This window comes from Salvelinus fontinalis, chromosome 13 (genome assembly GCF_029448725.1).
Source record: "Salvelinus fontinalis isolate EN_2023a chromosome 13, ASM2944872v1, whole genome shotgun sequence".
NCBI lineage: Eukaryota > Metazoa > Chordata > Actinopteri > Salmoniformes > Salmonidae > Salvelinus > Salvelinus fontinalis.
Genome location: NC_074677.1, coordinates 7,990,996 through 8,015,469, shown reverse-complemented (window position 1 = coordinate 8,015,469; position 24,474 = coordinate 7,990,996). Strand labels below are relative to the sequence as shown.

Sequence of the window (24,474 nt, the reverse complement as noted above, 5' to 3'; positions counted from 1 at the left end):
CAGACAGGATCTGCCAGAGCCGCCAACCAGACAGGATCTGCCAGAGCCGCCAACCAGACAGGATCTGCTAGAGCCGCCAACCAGACAGGATCTGCTAGAGCCGCCAGAGAGCCATGAGCAGCCAGAGCCGTCAGAGAGCCATGAGCAGCCAGAGCCGTCAGAGAGCCATGAGCAGCCAGAGCCGTCAGAGAGCCATGAGCAGCCAGAGCCGTCAGAGAGCCATGAGCAGCCAGAGCCGTCAGAGAGCCATGAGCAGCCAGAGCCGTCAGAGAGCCATGAGCAGCCAGAGCCGTCAGAGAGCCATGAGCAGCCAGAGCCGTCAGAGAGCCATGAGCGTCGAGAGCCGTCAGCCTGCCATGAGCGTCGAGAGCCGTCAGCCTGCCATGAGCGTCGAGAGCCGTCAGCCTGCCATGAGCGTCGAGAGCCGTCAGCCTGCCATGAGCGTCGAGAGCCGTCAGCCTGCCATGAGCGTAGAGAGCCGTCAGTCTGCCATGAGCGTCGAGAGCCGTCAGCCTGCCATGAGCGTAGAGAGCCGTCAGTCTGCCATGAGCGTCGAGAGCCGTCAGCCTGCATGGACCTGCCAGAGCCGTCCAAACAGGACCTGCCAGAGTCCTTCAGCCGAGATCTGCCCCTTGTCCCGGTGTTGCCCCTTGTCCCGGTGCTGCCCCTTGTCCCGGTGCTGCCCCTTGTCCCGGTGCTGCCCCTTGTCCCGGTGCTGCCCCTTGTCCCGGTGCTGCCCCTTGTCCCGGTGCTGCCCCTTGTCCCGGTGCTGCCCCTTGTCCCGGTGCTGCCCCTTGTCCCGGTGCTGCCCCTTGTCCCGGTGCTGCCCCTTATTCCGGTGATGGTCCTTATCCAGGTGCTGCCCCTTGTTCTAGTGCTGCCCCTTGTCCCGGTGCTACCCCTTGTCCCGGTGCTGCCCCTTGTCCCGGTGCTAGCTGTTTATTTAGGGGAAGGTAGTGTTAGGGTGGTCATTAGAAGGGGTAGACAGAAGAGGGGAGTGACTATGGTGGTATGGGGACAGCGTCCTGAGCCGGAACCACCACCGTGGTCAACTGCCCACCCGGACCCTCCCCTGGACTTTGTGATTGTGCGCCCGGCGTGCGCATCTTAAGGGGGGGGTACTGTAACAGTCCTGACCTGTTTTATGTTGTTTTTTATGTGTTTATGGTCAGGGCATGTGTTTTGGGTGGGCAGTCTATGTTATCTGTTTCTATGTTGGTTTCGGTTTGCCTGGTATGGCTCTTGATTAGAGGCAGGTGGTTTGCATTTTCCTCTAATCAAGAGTCATATTTAGGTAGGGCATTTTCACTGCTTGTTTGTGGGTGATTGTCTCCTGTGATGTTTCGTGTTGTTCGATATATATTCACAAACGGGACTGTTTGGCTGTTCGTATGTTTCGATGTCCGTTCCTGTTCGTGAGTTTACGTTTGTCTATGTAAGTTTATGTTCAGGTTGCGTCGACGTCGTTTTGTTATTTTGTAAGTGTTGAAAGTGTTTTGTTTTGTTTAGTCTACGTCGTGTTATATAATAAAAATGGCTTATTTCCCTGACTCCGCATTTTGGTCCGAAGATCCTTCTCTCCTCACCTCATCCGAGGATGAGGAAAGCGACAGCTATGACAATAACAGTTATTAATTCAGACCCATAACCATTCAGATGGTGGTAGACTATAACAGTTATTAATTCAGACCCATTCAGATGGTGGTAGACTATAACAGTTATTAATTCAGACCCATTCAGATGGTGGTAGACTATAACAGTTATTAATTCAGACCCATAACCATTCAGATGGTGGTAGACTATAGCAGTTATTAATTCAGACCCATAACCATTCAGATGGTGGTAGACTATAGCAGTTATTAATTCAGACCCATAACCATTCAGATGGTGGTAGACTATAGCAGTTATTAATTCAGACCCATAACCATTCAATCTTCGTGAAGAGAAAGCGAAAGCCGTCTGCATCTAATTCCAGTCCCATATTATTCAAGGATGTCATTAGAATGATCAATATAAGGACAACGAAACAGATTTAATTTAACTGTTGAGAGCGAGGAAGGACTGAAGCAACACTAGAGAAGGAGGAGGTAATACAACATTCGGAGGAATATTATGAAGGGGTTATGCGTCTGCCTACTAATTTTGAAAATGTAAAATAGGGCCTATTATATTTCAAAATTAAAATCTAATTCCCTAGCCTATACTTGTAACTTTTGTAGGCCTCAGGTGTTCTCTCCCATGCAGCTTCATGGTTTGAACGAGGTGTGTAATTCCAGTCCATATAATGCATTAGGTCTACAGTACAGAACCGTAATACAGTCCACACAGGTTACTGGAGCTAGTTTCATTGATTTTCCCAAGACAGCGTAACATCTATGGGTATTTATGTTTTTCTGGTGTGTGTAATGTGCAGTAGCCCTTAGCCTATCATATCCTATTAGACAATCATTTGACATTTTTTTTAGGCTTGGGCTCATAAAATGTCTTTAATGTAGGACTCATCTGGCTCAGGTAGCAACAGGCTTGAATTTTCATGCGGCTCAAAGCTCTAATCAAATCTAGACATATTTATATGCTTTATAATGCTTTATAATGCTTTTGAATGACACTTCCGGTTTTGGAGGGAAATAGCGGGTTACCCGGGAGAAAAGGGACTTATTCTTGGGATGGAACATTGGAAAAATACTGGGAAAGTAAAGGTGCCTGGAAGAAACTTTTGGGAGGCATTACCGACGGAACCTTTCCAGTTCAAAAAGGTTCTTTGAGGAACCCCTCGAAAAAGGTTCTTTGAGGAACCCCTCTAAAAAGGTTCTTTGAGGAAGCCCTGTGTAAAGGTTCCAACCGGATCCTTTTTAATAACATAGTGTAGAGGCATGGCTTATTGGAGGCGTGCCTTTCAGATAGTTATTTTTGGTCACCCGTCAGTGTAAATGTCATTCCTGTTCATCATGTTATGTTTGTACACTGCACATTTAACTTTTACTTAAATATTGATGCGTATTACATATTCAAATCAAATTGTATTGTATTTGTCATTTGCGCCCGAATACAACAGGTTACCGTGAAATGCTTAAGATGCTCTTTAACAAACAGAGTTTTGTTAAAGAGTTTTCTGTTAAAGTAAGTAAGAAAAAAATAGCTAAATAAACTAAAGGAAAAATAGTAACACAATAAAATAACAATAACGAGTCTATATACAGGGGGTACCGGTACCGAGTCAATGTGCGGGGGTACAGGTTAGTCAAGGTCATTGAGGTAATATGTACATGTAGGTAGGGGTAAAAGTAACTAGGCATAGATAATAAATAGAGACTAGCAGTTGTGTGTGTGTGTGTACAAGACTGTGTGTGTGTGTGTGTGTGTGTATGTGTGTGTGTGTGTGTGTGTGTGTGTGTGTACGTACATCGAGGCTGTGCAAGAGAGTCAGTGCAAAACAATAATAATAATAATAAAATAAAGGGGTCAATGTAAATAGTCAGAGTAGCCATTTGATTAACTGTTCATCAGTCTTATGGCTTTGGGGTAGAAGCTGTTAAAGAGCCAATTGGTCCCAAGCATGGCGCTCCGGTAGCAGAGAGAACACTCTATGACTTGGGTCGCTGGAGTCTTTGACAATTTGTAAGGTACTGGGCCTTACGCACTACCCTCTGTAGCGCCTTACGGTCAGATGCCGAGCAGTTGCCATACCAGGCGGTGATGCAACCGGTTAGGATTCTCTCGATGGTGCAGCTGTAGAACTTTTTGAGGTCCCATGCCAAATCTTTTCAGCCTGCTGAGGGGGGGGGGTGGGGGGGGGGATAAGCGTTGTCGTGGCCTCTTCCGGACTGTCCTGGTGTGTTTGGACCATGATAGTTTGTTGGTGATGTGGACACCAAGGAACTTGAAGCTCTCAACCTGCTCCACTACAGCCCCGTCGATGTGAATGGGGGCGTGCTCGGCCCTCCTTTTCCTGTAGTCCGCGATCTAATTAAGCAATAAGGCCCGGGGGGGGGGGGGTGTGGGTGTTGTATATGGCCAATATACCACAGCTAAGGGATGTTTTTATGTACGAGTGCTATGACACAGCCCTTAGCCGTGATATATTGGCCATATACCACTAACCCCTGACGTGCCTTATTGCTGTTATAAACTGGTTACCAACGTAATTAGGGCAGTAAAAATACATGTTTTGTCATACCCGTTGTATACGGTCTGATATACCATGGCTGTCAGCCAATCAGCACTCAGGGCTCATTCCACCCAGTTTATAATATAAATAATATGAATATTAACATTGCTGATTACATATAGTAATAAAGTGGTAACTATTACTACCGTTAGATTTTCATAGGCTCTTGTCCAACTCAAATTCATCTGTCAGCCTCACTGTCAGTGTTCCACCTTTACATGTGACAACTATACGACAGAACAGATGAACAGGAATGACATTTACTCCCACATTTACTCCAGAAAACATTGATCTTAAATCCACGCCCCTACTAAGCCACACCTCCACTCCAGGGTTCCTCCGGGGAGCTGTTGCTTCATTGCAACATGAAAGGTTTCTCCAAGAACCCCTCAACTAACCGAGGGTGCAAATAGGATCGAACCATTGACGAGCAATGGTTCCTTGAGTATCTCCAAGGGTTCCTTGAGTATCTCCAAGGGTTCCTTGAGTATCTCCAAGGGTTCCTTGAGTATCTCCAATGGTTCCTTGAGTATCTCCAAGGGTTCCTTGAGTATCTCCAATGGTTCCTTGAGTATCTCCAAGGGTTCCTTGAGTATCTCCAAGGGTTCCTTGAGTATCTCCAAGGGTTCCTTGAGTATCTCCAAGGGTTCCTTGAGCATCTCCAGGGGCTCCTTGAGGATCTCCAGAGGTTCCTTGAGGATCTCCAGGGGTTCCTTGAGTGTAGTGTGTTTGTATGTGTGTAGTGTGTTTGTATGTGTGTGAGTCTGTGTATGTGTGTGTGTATGTTTGTTCCAAGATGGCGTAGCAGTCGGACGTGTGTTTGTCTTGTCCCGTCTTGTCCCGCGTAAATAGTCCTCGTATTTTTTGTATACATTTCGTATATATTTTAATTTTCACTTTCCATCTTGGAACTGAATATACATTCCCGCAACCCGCCTCACCCAATGTGGTACGGATCTGCTATTTTTTTTAATACTTTAGAACCGTAACCCCAATCAGAAGCTAGCCAGATAACTAGCTACTAGCTAGTAGTCAGTTAGCCACTGCTGCGGTCTTCACCCTTAACTCGGACACCAGCCAGCTTCAGCTCGGGCCAATACATGCCAGTCTGCAGGCGCGATATCAACCCAGAGAATATAGGACTGCTTTTTCTCTACCACATCACCGGATTCCTGACGCAAGCTCTGGACAATTACACCGGATCATCGTCGCTAGCTATCTGCAACCAAGTGGCTACTACTGGCTAATACCTCTGTCCCGAAACAAGCACCAGTTAGCCTTGAGCTAGCCTCGAGCTAGGCCCATCTGCCGGCTAGCCGAAGAGGTCTACCTGCGAATTCTTGGGCTACAATACCTCTTTTGCCAATTGGACTGGACCCTTTATTGCCGACACGGAGCCCCGCCGATCCATCACGACTGGTCTGCCGACGTAATTGTCCGAGGTGGTTTCAACAGGCTTTTCCATTGCGACGTTTCTGAATACCCATCTGCTAATTATTAGCTGTCTTATCGGCTGCTATCTAAATAAATATACCGGACAATTTTTTTTCTTTTTTTCTTGGGTCACTATATCTATTTTGCCAATTGGATCGATCCCCTCTACCACACGGAACCCCACTAATCTACCGATGGAAACGAACGAGGTGAAAAAATAATAATAATAATAATAAAAAAAATTAAAAAAACAGACCTCCATCCTATGTTATCTTGCTACCGATAGCCAGCTACCCGGCCAGCTGTCTGGATCGCCGTGACCCCAACCAACCTCTACTCACTGGACCCTTATGATCACTCGATTAAGCATGCCTCTCCTTAATGTAAATATGCCTTGTCCATTGCTGTTCTGGTTAGTGTTTATTGGCTTATTTCACTGTAGAGCCTCTAGCCCTGCTCACTATATATCCAACCTCTCAGTTCCACCACCCACATATGCGATGACATCACCTGGTTTCAATGATGTTTCTAGAGACAATATCTCTCTCATCATCACTCATTACCTAGGTTTACCTCCACTGTATTCACATCCTACCATACCTTTGTCTGTACATTATTCCTTGAAGCTATTTTATCGCCCCCAGAAACTTCCTTTTACTCTCTGTTCTAGACGTTCTAAACGACCAATTCTCATAGCTTTTAGCCGTACCCTTATCCTACTCCTCCTCTGTTCCTCTGGTGATGTAGAGGTGAATCCAGGCCCTGCAGTACCTAGCTCCACTCCTATTCCCCAGGCGCTCTCTTTTGATGACTTCTGTAACCGTAATAGCCTTGGTTTCATGCATGTTAACATTAGAAGCCTCCTCCCTAAGTTTGTTTTGTTCACTGCTTTAGCACACTCTGCCAACCCAGATGTTTTAGCCGTGTCTGAATCCTGGCTTAGGAAGACCACCAAAAATTCTGACATTTTCATCCCTAACTACAAGATTTTCAGACAAGATAGAACGGCCAAAGGGGGCGGTGTTGCAATCTACTGCAAGGATTGCCTGCAGAGTTCTGTTTTACTATCCAAGTCTGTTCCGAAACAATTTGAACTCCTACTTTTAAAAATCCACCTCTCTAAAAACAAGTCTCTCACTGTTGCCGCCTGCTATAGACCACCCTCTGCCCCCAGCTGTGCTCTGGACACCATATGTGAACTGATTGCCCCCCATCTATCTTCAGAGCTTGTGCTGCTAGGCGACCTAAATTGGAACATGCTTAACACCCCAGCCATCCTACAATCTAAGCTTGATGCCCTCAATCTCACACAAATTATCAATGAACCTACCAGATATCACCCCAATTCCGTAAACACGGGTACCCTCATAGACATCATCCTAACCAACTTGCCCTCCAAATACACCTCTGCTGTTTTCAACCAAGATCTCAGCGATCACTGCCTCATTGCCTGTATCCGTAATGGGTCAGCGATCAAACGACCTCCACTCATCACTGTCAAACGCTCCCTGAAACACTTCAGCGAGCAGGCCTTTCTAATCGACCTGGCCGAGGTATCCTGGAAGGATATTGATCTCATCCCGTCAGTAGAGGATGCCTGGATATTTTTTTTAAAATGCCTTCCTCACCATCTTGAATAAGCATGCCCCATTCAAGAAATTTAGAACCAGGAACAGATATAGCCCTTGGTTCTCTCCTGACCTGACTGCCCTTAACCAACAGAAAAACATCCTATGGCGTTCTGCATTAGCATCGAACAGCCCCCGTGATATGCAACTTTTCAGGGAAGCTAGAAACCAGTATACACAGGCAGTTAGAAAAGCCAAGGCTAGCTTTTTCAAGCAGAAATTTGCTTCCTGCAACACAAACTCAAAAAAGTTCTGGGACACTGTAAAGTCCATGGAGAATAAGAACACCTCCTCCCAGCTTCCAACTGCACTGAAGATAGGAAATACTGTCACCACCGACAAATCCACTATAATTGAGAATTTCAATAAGCATTTTTCTACGGCTGGCCATGCTTTCCACCTGGCTACCCCTACCCCGGTCAACAGCACTGCCCTCCCCTCTGCTACTCGCCCAAGCCTTCCCCACTTCTCTTTCTCCCAAATACAGTCAGCTGATGTTCTGAAAGAGCTGCAAAATCTGGACCCTTAAAAATCAGCCGGGCTAGATAATCTGGACCCTTTCTTTCTAAAACTATCTGCTGAAATTGTTGCCACCCCTATTACCATCCTTTTCAACCTCTCTTTCGTGTCGTCTGAGATTCCCAAAGATTGGAAAGCAGCTGCGGTTATCCCCCTCTTCAAAGGGGGAGACACTCTAGACCCAAACTGTTACAGACCTATATCTATCCTACCCTGCCTTTCTAAGGTCTTCGAAAGCCAAGTCAACAAACAGATTACCGACCATCTCGAATCCCACCATACCTTCTCCGCTATGCAATCTGGTTTCAGAGCTGGTCATGGGTGCACCTCAGCCACGCTCAAGGTCATAAACAATATCTTAACCGCTATCGATAGGAAACAGTACTGTGCAGCCATATTCATTGACCTGGCCAAGGCTTTTGACTCTGTCAATCACCACATCCTCATCGGCAGACTCGACAGCCTTGGTTTCTCTAATGATTGCCCCGCCTGGTTCACCAACTACTTCTCTGATCGAGTTCAGTGTGTCAAATCGGAGGGTCTGTTGTCCGGACCTCTGGCAGTCTCTATGGGGGTGCCACAGGGTTCAATTCTTGGACCGACTCTCTTCTCTGTATACATCAATGATGTCGCTCTTGCTGCTGGTGAGTCTCTGATCCACCTCTACGCAGACGACACTATTCTGTATACTTCTGGCCCTTCTTTTGACACTGTGTTAACAACCCTCCAGGCGAGCTTCAATGCCATACAACTCTCCTTCCGTGGCCTCCAATTGCTCTTAAATACAAGTAAAACTAAATGCATGCTCTTCAACCGATCGCTGCCTGCACCTGCCCGCCTGTCCAGCATCACTACTCTGGACGGTTCTACCCAGTCTGCTGTTCCCACATGCTTCAAGAGGGCCACCATTGTTCCTGTTCCCAAGAAAGCTAAGGTAACTGAGCTAAACGACTACCGCCCCGTAGCACTCACTTCCGTCATCATGAAGTGCTTTGAGAGACTAGTCAAGGACCATATCACCTCCACCCTACCGGACACCCTAGACCCACTCCAATTTGCTTACCGATCCAATAGGTCCACAGACGACGCAATCGCAACCACACTGCACACTGCCCTAACCCATCTGGACAAGAGGAATACCCATGTGAGAATGCTGTTCATCGATTACAGCTCAGCATTTAACACCATAGTACCCTCCAAACTCGTCATCAAGCTCGAGACCCTGGGTCTCGACCCCGCCCTGTGCAACTGGGTCCTGGACTTCCTGACGGGCCGCCCCCAGGTGGTGAGGGTAGGTAACAACATCTCCACCCCGCTGATCCTCAACACTGGGGCCCCACAAGGGTGCGTTCTGAGCCCTCTCCTGTACTCCCTGTTCACCCACGACTGCGTGGCCATGCACGCCTCCAACTCAATCATCAAGTTTGCGGATGACACTACAGTGGTAGGCTGATTACCAACAACGACGAGACGGCCTACAGGGAGGAGGTGAGGGCCCTCGGAGTGTGGTGTCAGGAAAATAACCTCACACTCAACGTCAACAAAACAAAGGAGATGATTGTGGACTTCAGGAAACAGCAGAGGGAGCACCCCCCTATCCACATCGACGGGTCAGTAGTGGAGAAGGTGGAAAGTTTTAAGTTCCTCGGTGTACACATCACGGACAAACTGAATTGGTCCACCCACACAGACAGCGTCGTGAAGAAGGCGCAGCAGCGCCTCTTCAACCTCAGGAAGCTGAAGAAATTCGGCTTGTCACCAAAAGCACTCACAAACTTCTACAGATGCACAATCGAGAGCATCCTGTCGGGCTGTATCACCGCCTGGTACGGCAACTGCTCCGCCCACAACCGTAAGGCTCTCTAGAGGGTAGTGAGGTCTGCAGAACGCATCACCGGGGGCAAACTACCTGCCCTCCAGGACACCTACACCACCCGATGTCACAGGAAGGCCATAAAGATCATCAAGGACAACAACCACCCAAGCCACTGCCTGTTCACCCCGCTATCATCCAGAAGGCGAGGTCAGTACAGGTACATCAAAGCAGGGACCGAGAGACTGAAAAACAGCTTCTATCTCAAGGCCATCAGACTGTTAAACAGCCACCACTAACATTTAACGGCCGCTGCCAACATACTGACTCAACTCCAGCCACTTTAAAAATGGGAATTGATGGAAATTATGTAAAAATGTACCACTAGCCACTTTAAACAATGCCACTTAATATAATGTTTACATACCCTACATTACACATCTCTTATGTATATGTATATACTGTACTCTATATCATCTACTGCATCTTGCCATCTTTATGTAATACATGTATCACTAGCCACTTTAAACTATGCCACTTTATGTTTGCATACCCTACAGTACTCATCTCATATGTATATACCGTACTCTATACCATCTACTGCATCTTGCCTATGCCGTTCTGTACCACCACTCATTCATATATCTTTATGTACATATTCTTTATCCCTTTACACTTGTGTGTGTATAAGGTAGTAGTTGTGGAATTGTTAGGTTAGATTACTTGTTGGTTATTACTGCATTGTCGGAACTAGAAGAACAAGCATTTCGCTACACTCGCATTAACATCTGCTAACCATGTGTATGTGACTAATAAAATTTGATTTGATTTGATTTGACTTAGAATATGTGGACAACTACAAATACCTAGGTGTCTGGTTAGACTGTAAACTCTCCTTCCAGACTCACATCAAGCATCTCCAATCCAAAGTTAAATCTAGAATCGGCTTCCTATTCCGCAACAAAGCATCCTTCACTCATGCTGCCAAACATACCCTTGTAAAACTGACCATCCTACCAATCCTCGACTTCGGTGATGTCATTTACAAAATAGCCTCCAAAACCCTACTCAATAAATTGGATGCAGTCTATCACAGTGCCATCCGTTTTGTCACCAAAGCCCCATATACTACCCACCACTGCGACCTGTACGCTCTCGTTGGCTGGCCCTCGCTTCACACTCGTCGCCAAACCCACTGGCTCCAGGTCATCTACAAGACCCTGCTAGGTAAAGTCCCCCCTTATCTCAGCTCGCTGGTCACCATAGCAACGCCCACCCGTAGCACGCTCTCCAGCAGGTATATCTCTCTGGTCACCCCCAAAACCAATTCTTCCTTTGGCCGCCTCTCCTTCCAGTTCTCTGCTGCCAATGACTGGAACGAACTACAAAAATCTCTGAAACTGGAAACACTTATCTCCCTCACTAGCTTTAAGCACCAGCTTTCAGAGCAGCTCATAGATTACTGCACCTGTACATAGCCCATCTATAATTTAGCCCAAACAACTACCTCTTTACCTACTGTATTTATTTATTTTGCTCATTTGCACCCCATTATTTCTATCTCTACTTTGCACCTTCTTCCACTGCAAACCAACCATTCCAGTGTTTTTTTTACTTGCTATATTGTATTTACTTCGCCACCATGGCCTTTTTATATTTTTATTTATTTATATATATATTTTGTTTGCCTTCACCTCCCTTATCTCGCCTCACTTGCTCATATTGTATATAGACTTATTTTTCACTGTATTATTGACTGTATGTTTGTTTTACTCCATGTGTAACTATGTGTTGTTGTATGTGTCGAACTGCTTTGCTTTATCTTGGCCAGGTCGCAATTGTAAATGAGAACGTGTTCTCAATTTGCCTACCTGGTTAAATAAAGGTGAAATAAATAAATAAATAAAAGTCTCCTACCTGGCGATCTCACACTTGCTGACATCCACTCCTCTCTTGGGCATGAAGCCCATCCCCCTCTGAGGCTCCTTGCTGCTGAAGGTACTGAGGTAGTGGACATAGGGAGGTTCCTCTGTTATCTCAAAGTACCGGATACTACTGTCCCCCTGTAGAGGTGGGAGGGGAGGAGCGGTGGGGAGGGGAGAGCAGAGAGGAGAGTAGTGGGGAGGTGAGGGGAGGCGAGAGGAGGGATTGGGAAGGGATAGCAGGGAAGGGGAGAGGAGATGGAGGGTAAGGAGAGGAGAGGAGGTGAGGTGAGGGAGGGGAGAGCAGAGCAGAGGAAAGGAGGGGAGCAGAGCAGAGGAAAGGAGAGGAGAGGGTAGAGGAGGGGAGGGGACATTATTTACTACTAAAGCACGTGTCAAACTCATTCCACGGAGGGCTGAGTGTCTGCAGGTTTTTGCTCTTCCCAGGTACTTGATTGATGAATTAAGGTCACTAATTAGTAAGGAACTCCTTTCACCTGGTTGTCTAGGTCTCAGTAAGGAACTCCCTTCACCTGGTTGTCTAGGTCTCAGTAAGGAACTCCCCTCACCTAGTTGTCTAGGTCTCAGTAAGGAACTCCCCTCACCTGGTTGTCTAGGTCTTAGTAAGGAACTCCCCTCACCTGGTTGTTTAGGTCTCAGTAAGGAACTCTCCTCACCTGGTTGTCTAGGTCTCAGTAAGGAACTCCCCTCACCTAGTTGTCTAGGTCTCAGTAAGGAACTCCCCTCACCTGGTTGTCTAGGTCTCAGTAAGGAACTCCCCTCACCTGGTTGTCTAGGGCTCAGTAAGGAACTCCCCTCACCTGGTTGTCTAGGTCTCAGTAAGGAACTCTCCTCACCTGGTTGTCTAGGTCTCAGTAATGAACTCTCCTCACCTGGTTGTCTAGGTCTCAGTAAGGAACTCTCCTCACCTGGTTGTCTAGGGCTCAGTAAGGAACTCCCCTCACCTGGTTGTCTAGGTCTCAGTAAGGAATTCACCTCTCCTGGTTATCTAGGTCTCAGTAAGGAACTCCCCTCACCTGGTTGTCTAGGTCTCAGTAAGGAACTCCCCTCACCTGGTTGTCTAGGGCTCAGTAAGGAACTCCCCTCACCTGGTTGTCTAGGTCTCAGTAAGGAACTCACCTGGTTGTCTAGGTCTCAGTAAGGAACTCCCTTCACCTGGTTGTCTAGGTCTTAGTAAGGAACTCCCCTCACCTGGTTGTCTAGGTCTCAGTAAGGAACTCCCTTCACCTGGTTGTCTAGGTCTTAGTAAGGAACTCCCCTCACCTGGTTGTCTAGGTCTCAGAAAGGAACTCCCCTCACCTGGTTGTCTAGGGCTCAGTAAGGAACTCCCCTCGCCTGGTTGTCTAGGTCTCAGTAAGGAACTCTCCTCACCTGGTTGTCTAGGTCTCAGTAAGGAACTCCCCTCACCTGGTTGTCTTGGTTAGAGTAAGGAACTCTCCTCACCTGGTTGTCTAGGTTACAGTAAGGAACTCTCCTCACCTGGTTGTCTAGGTCTCAGTAAGGAACTCCCTTCACCTGGTTGTCGAGGTCTCAGTAAGGAACTCCCTTCACCTGGTTGTCTAGGTCTCAGTAAGGAACTCCCTTCACCTGGTTGTCTAGGTCTCAGTAAGGAACTCCCCTCACCTGGTTGTCTAGGTCTCAGTAAGGAACTCCCTTCAACTGGTTGTCTAGGTCTCAGTAAGGAACTCCCCTCACCTGGTTGTCTAGGTCTCAGTAAGGAACTCCCTTCAACTGGTTGTCTAGGTCTCAGTAAGGAACTCCCCTCACCTGGTTGTCTAGGTCTCAGTAAGGAACTCTCCTCACCTGGTTGTCTAGGGCTCAGTAAGGAACTCCCTTCACCTGGTTGTCTTGGTTACAGTAAGGAACTCCCCTCACCTGGTTGTCTAGGTCTCAGTAAGGAACTCCCTTCACCTGGTTGTCTAGGTCTCAGTAAGGAACTCCCCTCACTTGGTTGTCTGGGTCTCAGTAAGGAACTCCCTTCACCTGGTTGTCGAGGTCTCAGTAAGGAACTCCCTTCAACTGGTTGTCTAGGTCTCAGTAAGGAACTCCCCTCACCTGGTTGTCTAGGTCTCAGTAAGGAACTCCCCTCACCTGGTTGTCTAGGGCTCAGTAAGGAACTCCCCTCACCTGGTTGTCTAGGGCTCAGTAAGGAACTCACCTGGTTGTCTAGGTCTCAGTAAGGAACTCACCTGGTTGTCTAGGGCTCAGTAAGGAACTCACCTGGTTGTCTAGGGCACAGTAAGGAACTCACCTGGTTGTCTAGGGCTCAGTAAGGAACTCACCTGGTTGTCTAGGGCTCAGTAAGGAACTCCCCTCACCTGGTTGTCTAGGGCTCAGTAAGGAACTCACCTGGTTGTCTAGGGCTCAGTAAGGAACTCACCTGGTTGTCTAGGGCTCAGTAAGGAACTCACCTGGTTGTCTAGGGCTCAGTAAGGAACTCACCTGGTTGTCTAGGGCTCAGTAAGGAACTCACCTGGTTGTCTATGGCTCAGTAAGGAACTCACCTGGTTGTCTAGGGCTCAGTAAGGAACTCACCTGGTTGTCTAGGGCTCAGTAAGGAACTCACCTGGTTGTCTAGGGCTCAGTAAGGAACTCACCTGGTTGTCTAGGTCTCAGTAAGGAACTCACCTGGTTGTCTAGGGCTCAGTAAGGAACTCACCTGGTTGTCTAGGGCTCAGTAAGGAACTCACCTGGTTGTCTAGGGCTCAGTAAGGAACTCACCTGGTTGTCTAGGGCTCAGTAAGGAACTCACCTGGTTGTCTAGGGCTCAGTAAGGAACTCCCCTCACCTGGTTGTCTAGGGCTCAGTAAGGAACTCACCTGGTTGTCTAGGGCTCAGTAAGGAACTCCCCTCACCTGGTTGTCTAGGGCTCAGTAAGGAACTCACCTGGTTGTCTAGGGCTCAGTAAGGAACTCACCTGGTTGTCTAGGGCTCAGTAAGGAACTCTCCTCACCTGGTTGTCTAGGTCTCAGTAAGGAACTCCCCTCACCTAGTTGTCTAGGTCTCAGTAAGGAACTCCCCTCACCTGGTTGTCTAGGTCTCAGTAAGGAACTCCCCTCACCTGGTTGTCTAGGGCTCAGTAAGGAACTCCCCTCACCTGGTTGTCTAGGTCTCAGTAAGGAACTCTCCTCACCTGGTTGTCTAGGTCTCAGTAATGAACTCCCCTTCACCTGGTTGTCTAGGTCTCAGTAAGGAACTCTCCTCACCTGGTTGTCTAGGTCTCAGTAAGGAACTCTCCTCACCTGGTTGTCTAGGGCTCAGTAAGGAACTCCCCTCACCTGGTTGTCTAGGTCTCAGTAAGGAATTCACCTCTCCTGGTTATCTAGGTCTCAGTAAGGAACTCCCCTCACCTGGTTGTCTAGGTCTCAGTAAGGAACTCCCCTCACCTGGTTGTCTAGGGCTCAGTAAGGAACTCCCCTCACCTGGTTGTCTAGGTCTCAGTAAGGAACTCACCTGGTTGTCTAGGTCTCAGTAAGGAACTCCCTTCACCTGGTTGTCTAGGTCTTAGTAAGGAACTCCCCTCACCTGGTTGTCTAGGTCTCAGTAAGGAACTCCCCTCACCTGGTTGTCTAGGGCTCAGTAAGGAACTCCCCTCGCCTGGTTGTCTAGGTCTCAGTAAGGAACTCTCCTCACCTGGTTGTCTAGGTCTCAGTAAGGAACTCCCCTCACCTGGTTGTCTTGGTTACAGTAAGGAACTCTCCTCACCTGGTTGTCTAGGTTACAGTAAGGAACTCTCCTCACCTGGTTGTCTAGGTCTCAGTAAGGAACTCCCTTCACCTGGTTGTCGAGGTCTCAGTAAGGAACTCCCTTCACCTGGTTGTCTAGGTCTCAGTAAGGAACTCCCTTCACCTGGTTGTCTAGGTCTCAGTAAGGAACTCCCCTCACCTGGTTGTCTAGGTCTCAGTAAGGAACTCCCTTCAACTGGTTGTCTAGGTCTCAGTAAGGAACTCCCCTCACCTGGTTGTCTAGGTCTCAGTAAGGTACTCTCCTCACCTGGTTGTCTAGGGCTCAGTAAGGAACTCCCTTCACCTGGTTGTCTTGGTTACAGTAAGGAACTCCCCTCACCTGGTTGTCTAGGTCTCAGTAAGGAACTCCCTTCACCTGGTTGTCTAGGTCTCAGTAAGGAACTCCCCTCACTTGGTTGTCTGGGTCTCAGTAAGGAACTCCCTTCACCTGGTTTTCGAGGTCTCAGTAAGGAACTCCCTTCAACTGGTTGTCTAGGTCTCAGTAAGGAACTCCCCTCACCTGGTTGTCTAGGTCTCAGTAAGGAACTCCCCTCACCTGGTTGTCTAGGGCTCAGTAAGGAACTCCCCTCACCTGGTTGTCTAGGGCTCAGTAAGGAACTCACCTGGTTGTCTAGGTCTCAGTAAGGAACTCACCTGGTTGTCTAGGGCTCAGTAAGGAACTCACCTGGTTGTCTAGGGCTCAGTAAGGAACTCACCTGGTTGTCTAGGGCTCAGTAAGGAACTCACCTGGTTGTCTAGGGCTCAGTAAGGAACTCACCTGGTTGTCTAGGGCTCAGTAAGGAACTCCCCTCACCTGGTTGTCTAGGGCTCAGTAAGGAACTCACCTGGTTGTCTAGGGCTCAGTAAGGAACTCACCTGGTTGTCTAGGGCTCAGTAAGGAACTCACCTGGTTGTCTAGGGCTCAGTAAGGAACTCACCTGGTTGTCTAGGGCTCAGTAAGGAGCTCACCTGGTTGTCTATGGCTCAGTAAGGAACTCACCTGGTTGTCTAGGGCTCAGTAAGGAACTCACCTGGTTGTCTAGGGCTCAGTAAGGAACTCACCTGGTTGTCTAGGGCTCAGTAAGGAACTCACCTGGTTGTCTAGGTCTCAGTAAGGAACTCACCTGGTTGTCTAGGGCTCAGTAAGGAACTCACCTGGTTGTCTAGGGCTCAGTAAGGAACTCACCTGGTTGTCTAGGGCTCAGTAAGGAACTCACCTGGTTGTCTAGGGCTCAGTAAGGAACTCACCTGGTTGTCTAGGTCTCAGTAAGGAACTCACCTGGTTGTCTAGGGCTCAGTAAGGAACTCCCCTCACCTGGTTGTCTAGGGCTCAGTAAGGAACTCACCTGGTTGTCTAGGGCTCAGTAAGGAACTCACCTGGTTGTCTAGGGCTCAGTAATGAACTCCCCTCACCTGGTTGTCTAGGGCTCAGTAAGGAACTCACCTGGTTGTCTAGGTCTCAGTAAGGAACTCACCTGGTTGTCTAGGGCTCAGTAAGGAACTCCCCTCACCTGGTTGTCTAGGGCTCAGTAAGGAACTCACCTGGTTGTCTAGGGCTCAGTAAGGAACTCACCTGGTTGTCTAGGGCTCAGTAAGGAACTCCCCTCACCTGGTTGTCTAGGGCTCAGTAAGGAACTCACCTGGTTGTCTAGGTCTCAGTAAGGAACTCACCTGGTTGTCTAGGGCTCAGTAAGGAACTCACCTGGTTGTCTAGGTCTCAGTAAGGAACTCACCTGGTTGTCTAGGGCTCAGTAAGGAACTCACCTGGTTGTCTAGGGCTCAGTAAGGAACTCACCTGGTTGTCTAGGGCTCAGTAAGGAACTCACCTGGTTGTCTAGGGCTCAGTAAGGAACTCACCTGGTTGTCTAGGGCTCAGTAAGGAACTCACCTGGTTGTCTAGGGCTCAGTAAGGAACTCACCTGGTTGTCTAGGGCTCAGTAAGGAACTCACCTGGTTGTCTAGGTCTCAGTAAGGAACTCACCTGGTTGTCTAGGGCTCAGTAAGGAACTCCCCTCACCTGGTTGTCTAGGGCTCAGTAAGGAACTCACCTGGTTGTCTAGGGCTCAGTAAGGAACTCACCTGGTTGTCTAGGGCTCAGTAAGGAACTCCCCTGGTTGTCTAGGGCTCAGTAAGGAACTCACCTGGTTGTCTAGGGCTCAGTAAGGAACTCACCTGGTTGTCTAGGGCTCAGTAAGGAACTCACCTGGTTGTCTAGGGCTCAGTAAGGAACTCCCCTCACCTGGTTGTCTAGGGCTCAGTAAGGAACTCACCTGGTTGTCTAGGGCTCAGTAAGGAACTCCCCTCACCTGGTTGTCTAGGGCTCAGTAAGGAACTCACCTGGTTGTCTAGGGCTCAGTAAGGAACTCCCCTCACCTGGTTGTCTAGGGCTCAGTAAGGAACTCCCCTCACCTGGTTGTCTAGGGCTCAGTAAGGAACTCACCTGGTTGTCTAGGGCTCAGTAAGGAACTCCCCTCACCTGGTTGTCTAGGGCTCAGTAAGGAACTCACATGGTTGTCTAGGGCTCAGTAAGGAACTCCCCTCACCTCGTTGTCTAGGTCTCAGTAAGGAACTCACCTGGTTGTCTAGAGCTCAGTAAGGAACTCACCTGGTTGTCTAGGGCTTAATGGAAAGGAAAAACCCAAAACCTATAGACACTAGACCCTCCATGGAAGGAGTTGGACGGCCCTGATCTGAAGGGAGAGTTACAGTACTAGTAGTACTAGAGGAGGTAGTGTTCTACTGAGAGGGAGTGTGTGTGTGGTGTGGTGTGGTGTGGTGTGGTGTGGTGTGGTGTGGTGTGGTGTGGTGTGTGTGTGTGTGTGTGTGCTCATAACGTCACACCTTTCCACAGAGGTAAACCATGTTGGTGTCTGGGTCGTAGTACGGTAACAACACACCTTTCCACAGAGGTAAACCATGTTGGTGTCTGGGTCGTAGTACGGTAACAACACACCTTTCCACAGAGGTAAACCATGTTGGTGTCTGGGTCGTAGTACGGTAACAACACACCTTTCCACAGAGGTAAACCATGTTGGTGTCTGGGTCGTAGTACGGTAACAACACACCTTTCCACAGAGGTAAACCATGTTGGTGTCTGGGTCGTAGTACGGTAACAACACACCTTACCACAGAGGTAAACCATGTTGGTGTCTGGGTCGTAGTACAGTAACACACCTTTCCACAGAGGTAAACCATGTTGGTGTCTGGGTCGTAGTACGGTAACACACCTTTCCACAGAGGTAAACCATGTTGGTGTCTGGGTCGTAGTACGGTAACACACCTTTCCACAGAGGTAAACCATGTTGGTGTCTGGGTCGTAGTACGGTAACAACACACCTTTCCACAGAGGTAAACCATGTTGGTGTCTGGGTCGTAGTACGGTAACACACCTTTCCACAGAGGTAAACCATGTTGGTGTCTGGGTCGTAGTACGGTAACACACACCTTTCCACAGAGGTAAACCATGTTGGTGTCTGGGTCGTAGTACGGTAACAACACACCTTTCCACAGAGGTAAACCATGTTGGTGTCTGGGTCGTAGTACGGTAACACACCTTTCCACAGAGGTAAACCATGTTGGTGTCTGGGTCGTAGTACGGTAACACACCTTTCCACAGAGGTAAACCATGTTGGTGTCTGGGTCGTAGTACGGTAACACACCTTTCCACAGAGGTAAACCATGTTGGTGTCTGGGTCGTAGTACGGTAACACACCTTTCCACAGAGGTAAACCATGTTGGTGTCTGGGTCGTAGTACGGTAACACACCTTTCCACAGAGGTAAACCATGTTGGTGTCTGGGTCGTAGTACGGTAACACACCTTTCCACAGAGGTAAACCATGTTGGTGTCTGGGTCGTAGTACGGTAACGTCACACCTTTCCACAGAGGTAAACCATGTTGGTGTCTGGGTCGTAGTACGGTAACACACCTTTCCACAGAGGTAAACCATGTTGGTGTCTGGGTCGTAGTACGGTAACAACACACCTTTCCACAGAGGTAAACCATGTTGGCGTCTGGGTCGTAGTACGGTAACACACCTTTCCACAGAGGTAAACCATGTTGGTGTCTGGGTCGTAGTACGGTAACACACCTTTCCACAGAGGTAAACCATGTTGGTGTCTGGGTCGTAGTACGGTAACAACACACCTTTCCACAGAGGTAAACCATGTTGGTGTCTGGGTCGTAGTACGGTAACACACCTTTCCACAGAGGTAAACCATGTTGGTGTCTGGGTCGTAGTACGGTAACACACCTTTCCACAGAGGTAAACCATGTTGGTGTCTGGGTCGTAGTACGGTAACACACCTTTCCACAGAGGTAAACCATGTTGGTGTCTGGGTCGTAGTACGGTAACACACCTTTCCACAGAGGTAAACCATGTTGGTGTCTGGGTCGTAGTACGGTAACACACCTTTCCACAGAGGTAAACCATGTTGGTGTCTGGGTCGTAGTACGGTAACACACCTTTCCACAGAGGTAAACCATGTTGGTGTCTGGGTCGTAGTACGGTAACGTCACACCTTTCCACAGAGGTAAACCATGTTGGTGTCTGGGTCGTAGTACGGTAACGTCACACCTTTCCACAGAGGTAAACCATGTTGGTGTCTGGGTCGTAGTACGGTAACGTCACACCTTTCCACAGAGGTAAACCATGTTGGTGTCTGGGTCGTAGTACGGAAACAACACACCTTTCCACAGAGGTAAACCATGTTGGCGTCTGGGTCGTAGTACGGTAACACACCTTTCCACAGAGGTAAACCATGTTGGCGTCTGGGTCGTAGTACGGTAACACACCTTTCCACAGAGGTAAACCATGTTGGTGTCTGAGTCGTAGTACGGTAACACACCTTTCCACAGAGGTAAACCATGTTGGTGTCTGGGTCGTAGTACGGTAACACACCTTTCCACAGAGGTAAACCATGTTGGTGTCTGGGTCGTAGTACGGTAACACACCTTTCCACAGAGGTAAACCATGTTGGTGTCTGGGTCGTAGTACGGTAACGTCACACCTTTCCACAGAGGTAAACCATGTTGGCGTCTGGGTCGTAGTACGGTAACACACCTTTCCACAGAGGTAAACCATGTTGGCGTCTGGGTCGTAGTACGGTAACACACCTTTCCACAGAGGTAAACCATGTTGGTGTCTGGGTCGTAGTACGGTAACAACACACCTTTCCACAGAGGTAAACCATGTTGGTGTCTGGGTCGTAGTACGGTAACACACCTTTCCACAGAGGTAAACCATGTTGGTGTCTGGGTCGTAGTACGGTAACACACCTTTCCACAGAGGTAAACCATGTTGGTGTCTGGGTCGTAGTACGGTAACACACCTTTCCACAGAGGTAAACCATGTTGGTGTCTGGGTCGTAGTACGGTAACACACCTTTCCACAGAGGTAAACCATGTTGGTGTCTGGGTCGTAGTACGGTAACACACCTTTCCACAGAGGTAAACCATGTTGGTGTCTGGGTCGTAGTACGGTAACGTCACACCTTTCCACAGAGGTAAACCATGTTGGTGTCTGGGTCGTAGTACGGTAACGTCACACCTTTCCACAGAGGTAAACCATGTTGGTGTCTGGGTCGTAGTACGGTAACAACACACCTTTCCACAGAGGTAAACCATGTTGGTGTCTGGGTCGTAGTACGGTAACACACCTTTCCACAGAGGTAAACCATGTTGGTGTCTGGGTCGTAGTACGGTAACACACCTTTCCACAGAGGTAAACCATGTTGGTGTCTGGGTCGTAGTACGGTAACACACCTTTCCACAGAGGTAAACCATGTTGGTGTCTGGGTCGTAGTACGGTAACACACCTTTCCACAGAGGTAAACCATGTTGGTGTCTGGGTCGTAGTACGGTAACACACCTTTCCACAGAGGTAAACCATGTTGGTGTCTGGGTCGTAGTACGGTAACACACCTTTCCACAGAGGTAAACCATGTTGGTGTCTGGGTCGTAGTACGGTAACGTCACACCTTTCCACAGAGGTAAACCATGTTGGTGTCTGGGTCGTAGTACGGTAACAACACACCTTTCCACAGAGGTAAACCATGTTGGCGTCTGGGTCGTAGTACGGTAACACACCTTTCCACAGAGGTAAACCATGTTGGTGTCTGGGTCGTAGTACGGTAACACACCTTTCCACAGAGGTAAACCATGGTGGTGTCTGGGTCGTAGTACGGTAACACACCTTTCCACAGAGGTAAACCATGTTGGTGTCTGGGTCGTAGTACGGTAACACACCTTTCCACAGAGGTAAACCATGTTGGTGTCTGGGTCGTAGTACGGTAACACACCTTTCCACAGAGGTAAACCATGTTGGTGTCTGGGTCGTAGTACGGTAACGTCACACCTTTCCACAGAGGTAAACCATGTTGGTGTCTGGGTCGTAGTACGGTAACACACCTTTCCACAGAGGTAAACCATGTTGGTGTCTGGGTCGTAGTACGGTAACAACACACCTTTCCACAGAGGTAAACCATGTTGGCGTCTGGGTCGTAGTACGGTAACACACCTTTCCACAGAGGTAAACCATGTTGGCGTCTGGGTCGTAGTACGGTAACACACCTTTCCACAGAGGTAAACCATGTTGGTGTCTGGGTCGTAGTACGGTAACACACCTTTCCACAGAGGTAAACCATGTTGGTGTCTGGGTCGTAGTACGGTAACACACCTTTCCACAGAGGTAAACCATGTTGGTGTCTGGGTCGTAGTACGGTAACACACCTTTCCACAGAGGTAAACCATGTTGGTGTCTGGGTCGTAGTACGGTAACACACCTTTCCACAGAGGTAAACCATGTTGGTGTCTGGGTCGTAGTACGGTAACACACCTTTCCACAGAGGTAAACCATGTTGGTGTCTGGGTCGTAGTACGGTAACAACACACCTTTCCACAGAGGTAAACCATGTTGGTGTCTGGGTCGTAGTACGGTAACACACCTTTCCACAGAGGTAAACCATGTTGGTGTCTGGGTCGTAGTACGGTAACACACCTTTCCACAGAGGTAAACCATGTTGGTGTCTGGGTCGTAGTACGGTAACACACCTTTCCACAGAGGTAAACCATGTTGGTGTCTGGGTCGTAGTACGGTAACACACCTTTCCACAGAGGTAAACCATGTTGGTGTCTGGGTCGTAGTACGGTAACAACACACCTTTCCACAGAGGTAAACCATGTTGGTGTCTGGGTCGTAGTACGGTAACACACCTTTCCACAGAGGTAAACCATGTTGGTGTCTGGGTCGTAGTACGGTAACACACCTTTCCACAGAGGTAAACCATGTTGGTGTCTGGGTCGTAGTACGGTAACAACACACCGTTGCTTGTGTCCAACTCCAGCAGTGCAATAGGTTCCTCAAAATGTGTCTGAAAAAAGATTAGAAAAGACATGATTGATGTTCATTGTTCTTCAAGAGATACGAGTCAAAGATACGAGTCAGAAAATATGAGTCAGAGATATGAGTGTGACTGTCCACACCTGTTCACTGTGTGTGTCCTGTCTGTGTCCTGTCCACACCTGTCCACTGTGTGTGTCCTGTCTGAGTCTGTCCACAAGTGTCCACTGTGTGTGTCCTGTCTGAGTCTGTCCACAAGTGTCCACTGTGTGTCCTGACTGTCTGTCCTGTCTGTGTGTCCTGTCTGCGTGTCCTGACTGTCTGTCCTGTCTGTGTGTCCTGACTGTGTGTCCTGTCTGCGTGTCCTGACTGTCTGTCCTGTCTGTGTGTCCTGTCTGTGTGTCCTGACTGCGTGTCCTGACTGCGTGTCCTGTCTGTGTGTCCTGCCTGTGTGTGTCCTGTCTGTGTGTCCTGACTGTGTGTGTCCTGTCTGTGTGTCCAGTCTGTGTGTGTGTGTGTCGGCTTGTGTGTGTGTTTATTACCGGGTCCCACAGGCCCAGCTCTCTCTGGCTCATCCTGGTGAAGCCAGTAGTGAACAGGTTTCCGTCTCTGGTGAAGATGGCCCTCATTGGTCGGATCCCCTCGTGTGGAGCCATCCTCTCCTATTGGACAGAACGGAGAAGCCAGACATCAATAACAGAGTACAGAGACTTCTGCCGGGATGTAACTAATCTGAGGCGTGTTGTAGTGAGCTTGACATTTCCAGGTAATTTATGTTTGAGCCGTCATGTGCAGTTTTTACCATGAACGCAATCTCCACGGAAACGGGAGCATCAACGACAGCACTTTACAACACAACCCCCTCCCCTCCCCCAACTCACCACCTCCCTCCCCTCCCCCAACTCACCACCTCCCTCCCCAACTCACCACCTCCCTCCCCCTCCCCAACTCACCACCTCCCACCCCCTCCCCCAACTCACCACCTCCCTCCCCCTCCCCAACTCACCACCTCCCACCCCCTCCCCAACTCACCACCTCCCACCCCCTCCCCAACTCACCACCTCCCACCCCCTCCCCAACTCACCACCTCCCACCCCCAACTCACCACCTCCCACCCCCCCCAACTCACCACTCCCCCCCCCCCCAACTCACCACCTCCCTCCCCTCCCCCAACTCACCACCTCCCTCCCCTCCCCCAACTCACCACCTCCCACCCCCTCCCCCAACTCACCACCTCCCTCCCCCTCCCCCTCCCCCTCCCCAACTCACCACCTCCCTCCCCCTCCCCAACTCACCACCTCCCTCCCCCTCCCCCTCCCCAACTCACCACCTCCCTCCCCCTCCCCAACTCACCACCTCCCTCCCCCTCCCCCTCCCCAACTCACCACCTCCCACCCCCTCCCCAACTCACCACCTCCCACCCCCTCCCCAACTCACCACCTCCCACCCCCTCCCCAACTCACCGCGACCACCCCCTCCCCCCTCCCTCCCCCTCCCCAACTCACCGCGACCACCTCTCTCTTGCGGGGGTCACACACGCGGAGGCGTCGGTCCTTACAGGTGGTGCAGAACAGGCTGCCGTTACGGTTCCAGCTGACGTTGTAGATGAGGTCTGGGTGGTCGTCCATGGAGATGAGGGCCTCGCCAGTCCCCACGTTCCAGATTATTATCAGGTTATCACTGCCTGGGGGAGAGAGAGGGGGAGGGAGGGAGGGTGAGGGAGTAAAAGTATGTGTGTGTGTGTGCGTGTGTGTGTGTGTGTGTGTGTGTGTGTGTGTACCTACATTGTGTAGTATATTGAGTAGTGTGTGTGTGTGTGTGTGTGTGTGTGTGTGTGTGTGTGTGTGTGTGTGTGTGTGTGTGTGTACCTGCATTGAGTAGTATATTGAGTAGTGTGTGTGTGTGT

General features: G+C 49.2%; 1 protein-coding gene across 3 annotated transcripts in view; it reads right to left on the bottom strand.

The window, feature by feature from the left end:
* Positions 1-24,474, bottom strand: part of LOC129868028 (coronin-6-like) — a 57,620-nt gene that overhangs the window by 15,629 nt on the left and 17,517 nt on the right. For all 3 annotated transcript variants that reach the window (XM_055941594.1, XM_055941593.1, XM_055941595.1), the window contains 4 exons: positions 24,074-24,252; positions 23,111-23,230; positions 22,495-22,599; positions 11,480-11,625 (listed from right to left, as the gene is read on the bottom strand). In XM_055941594.1, coding sequence (XP_055797569.1) covers positions 11,480-11,625; positions 22,495-22,599; positions 23,111-23,230; positions 24,074-24,252 — 550 coding nt within the window. The remainder of the gene's footprint in view (positions 1-11,479; positions 11,626-22,494; positions 22,600-23,110; positions 23,231-24,073; positions 24,253-24,474) is intronic.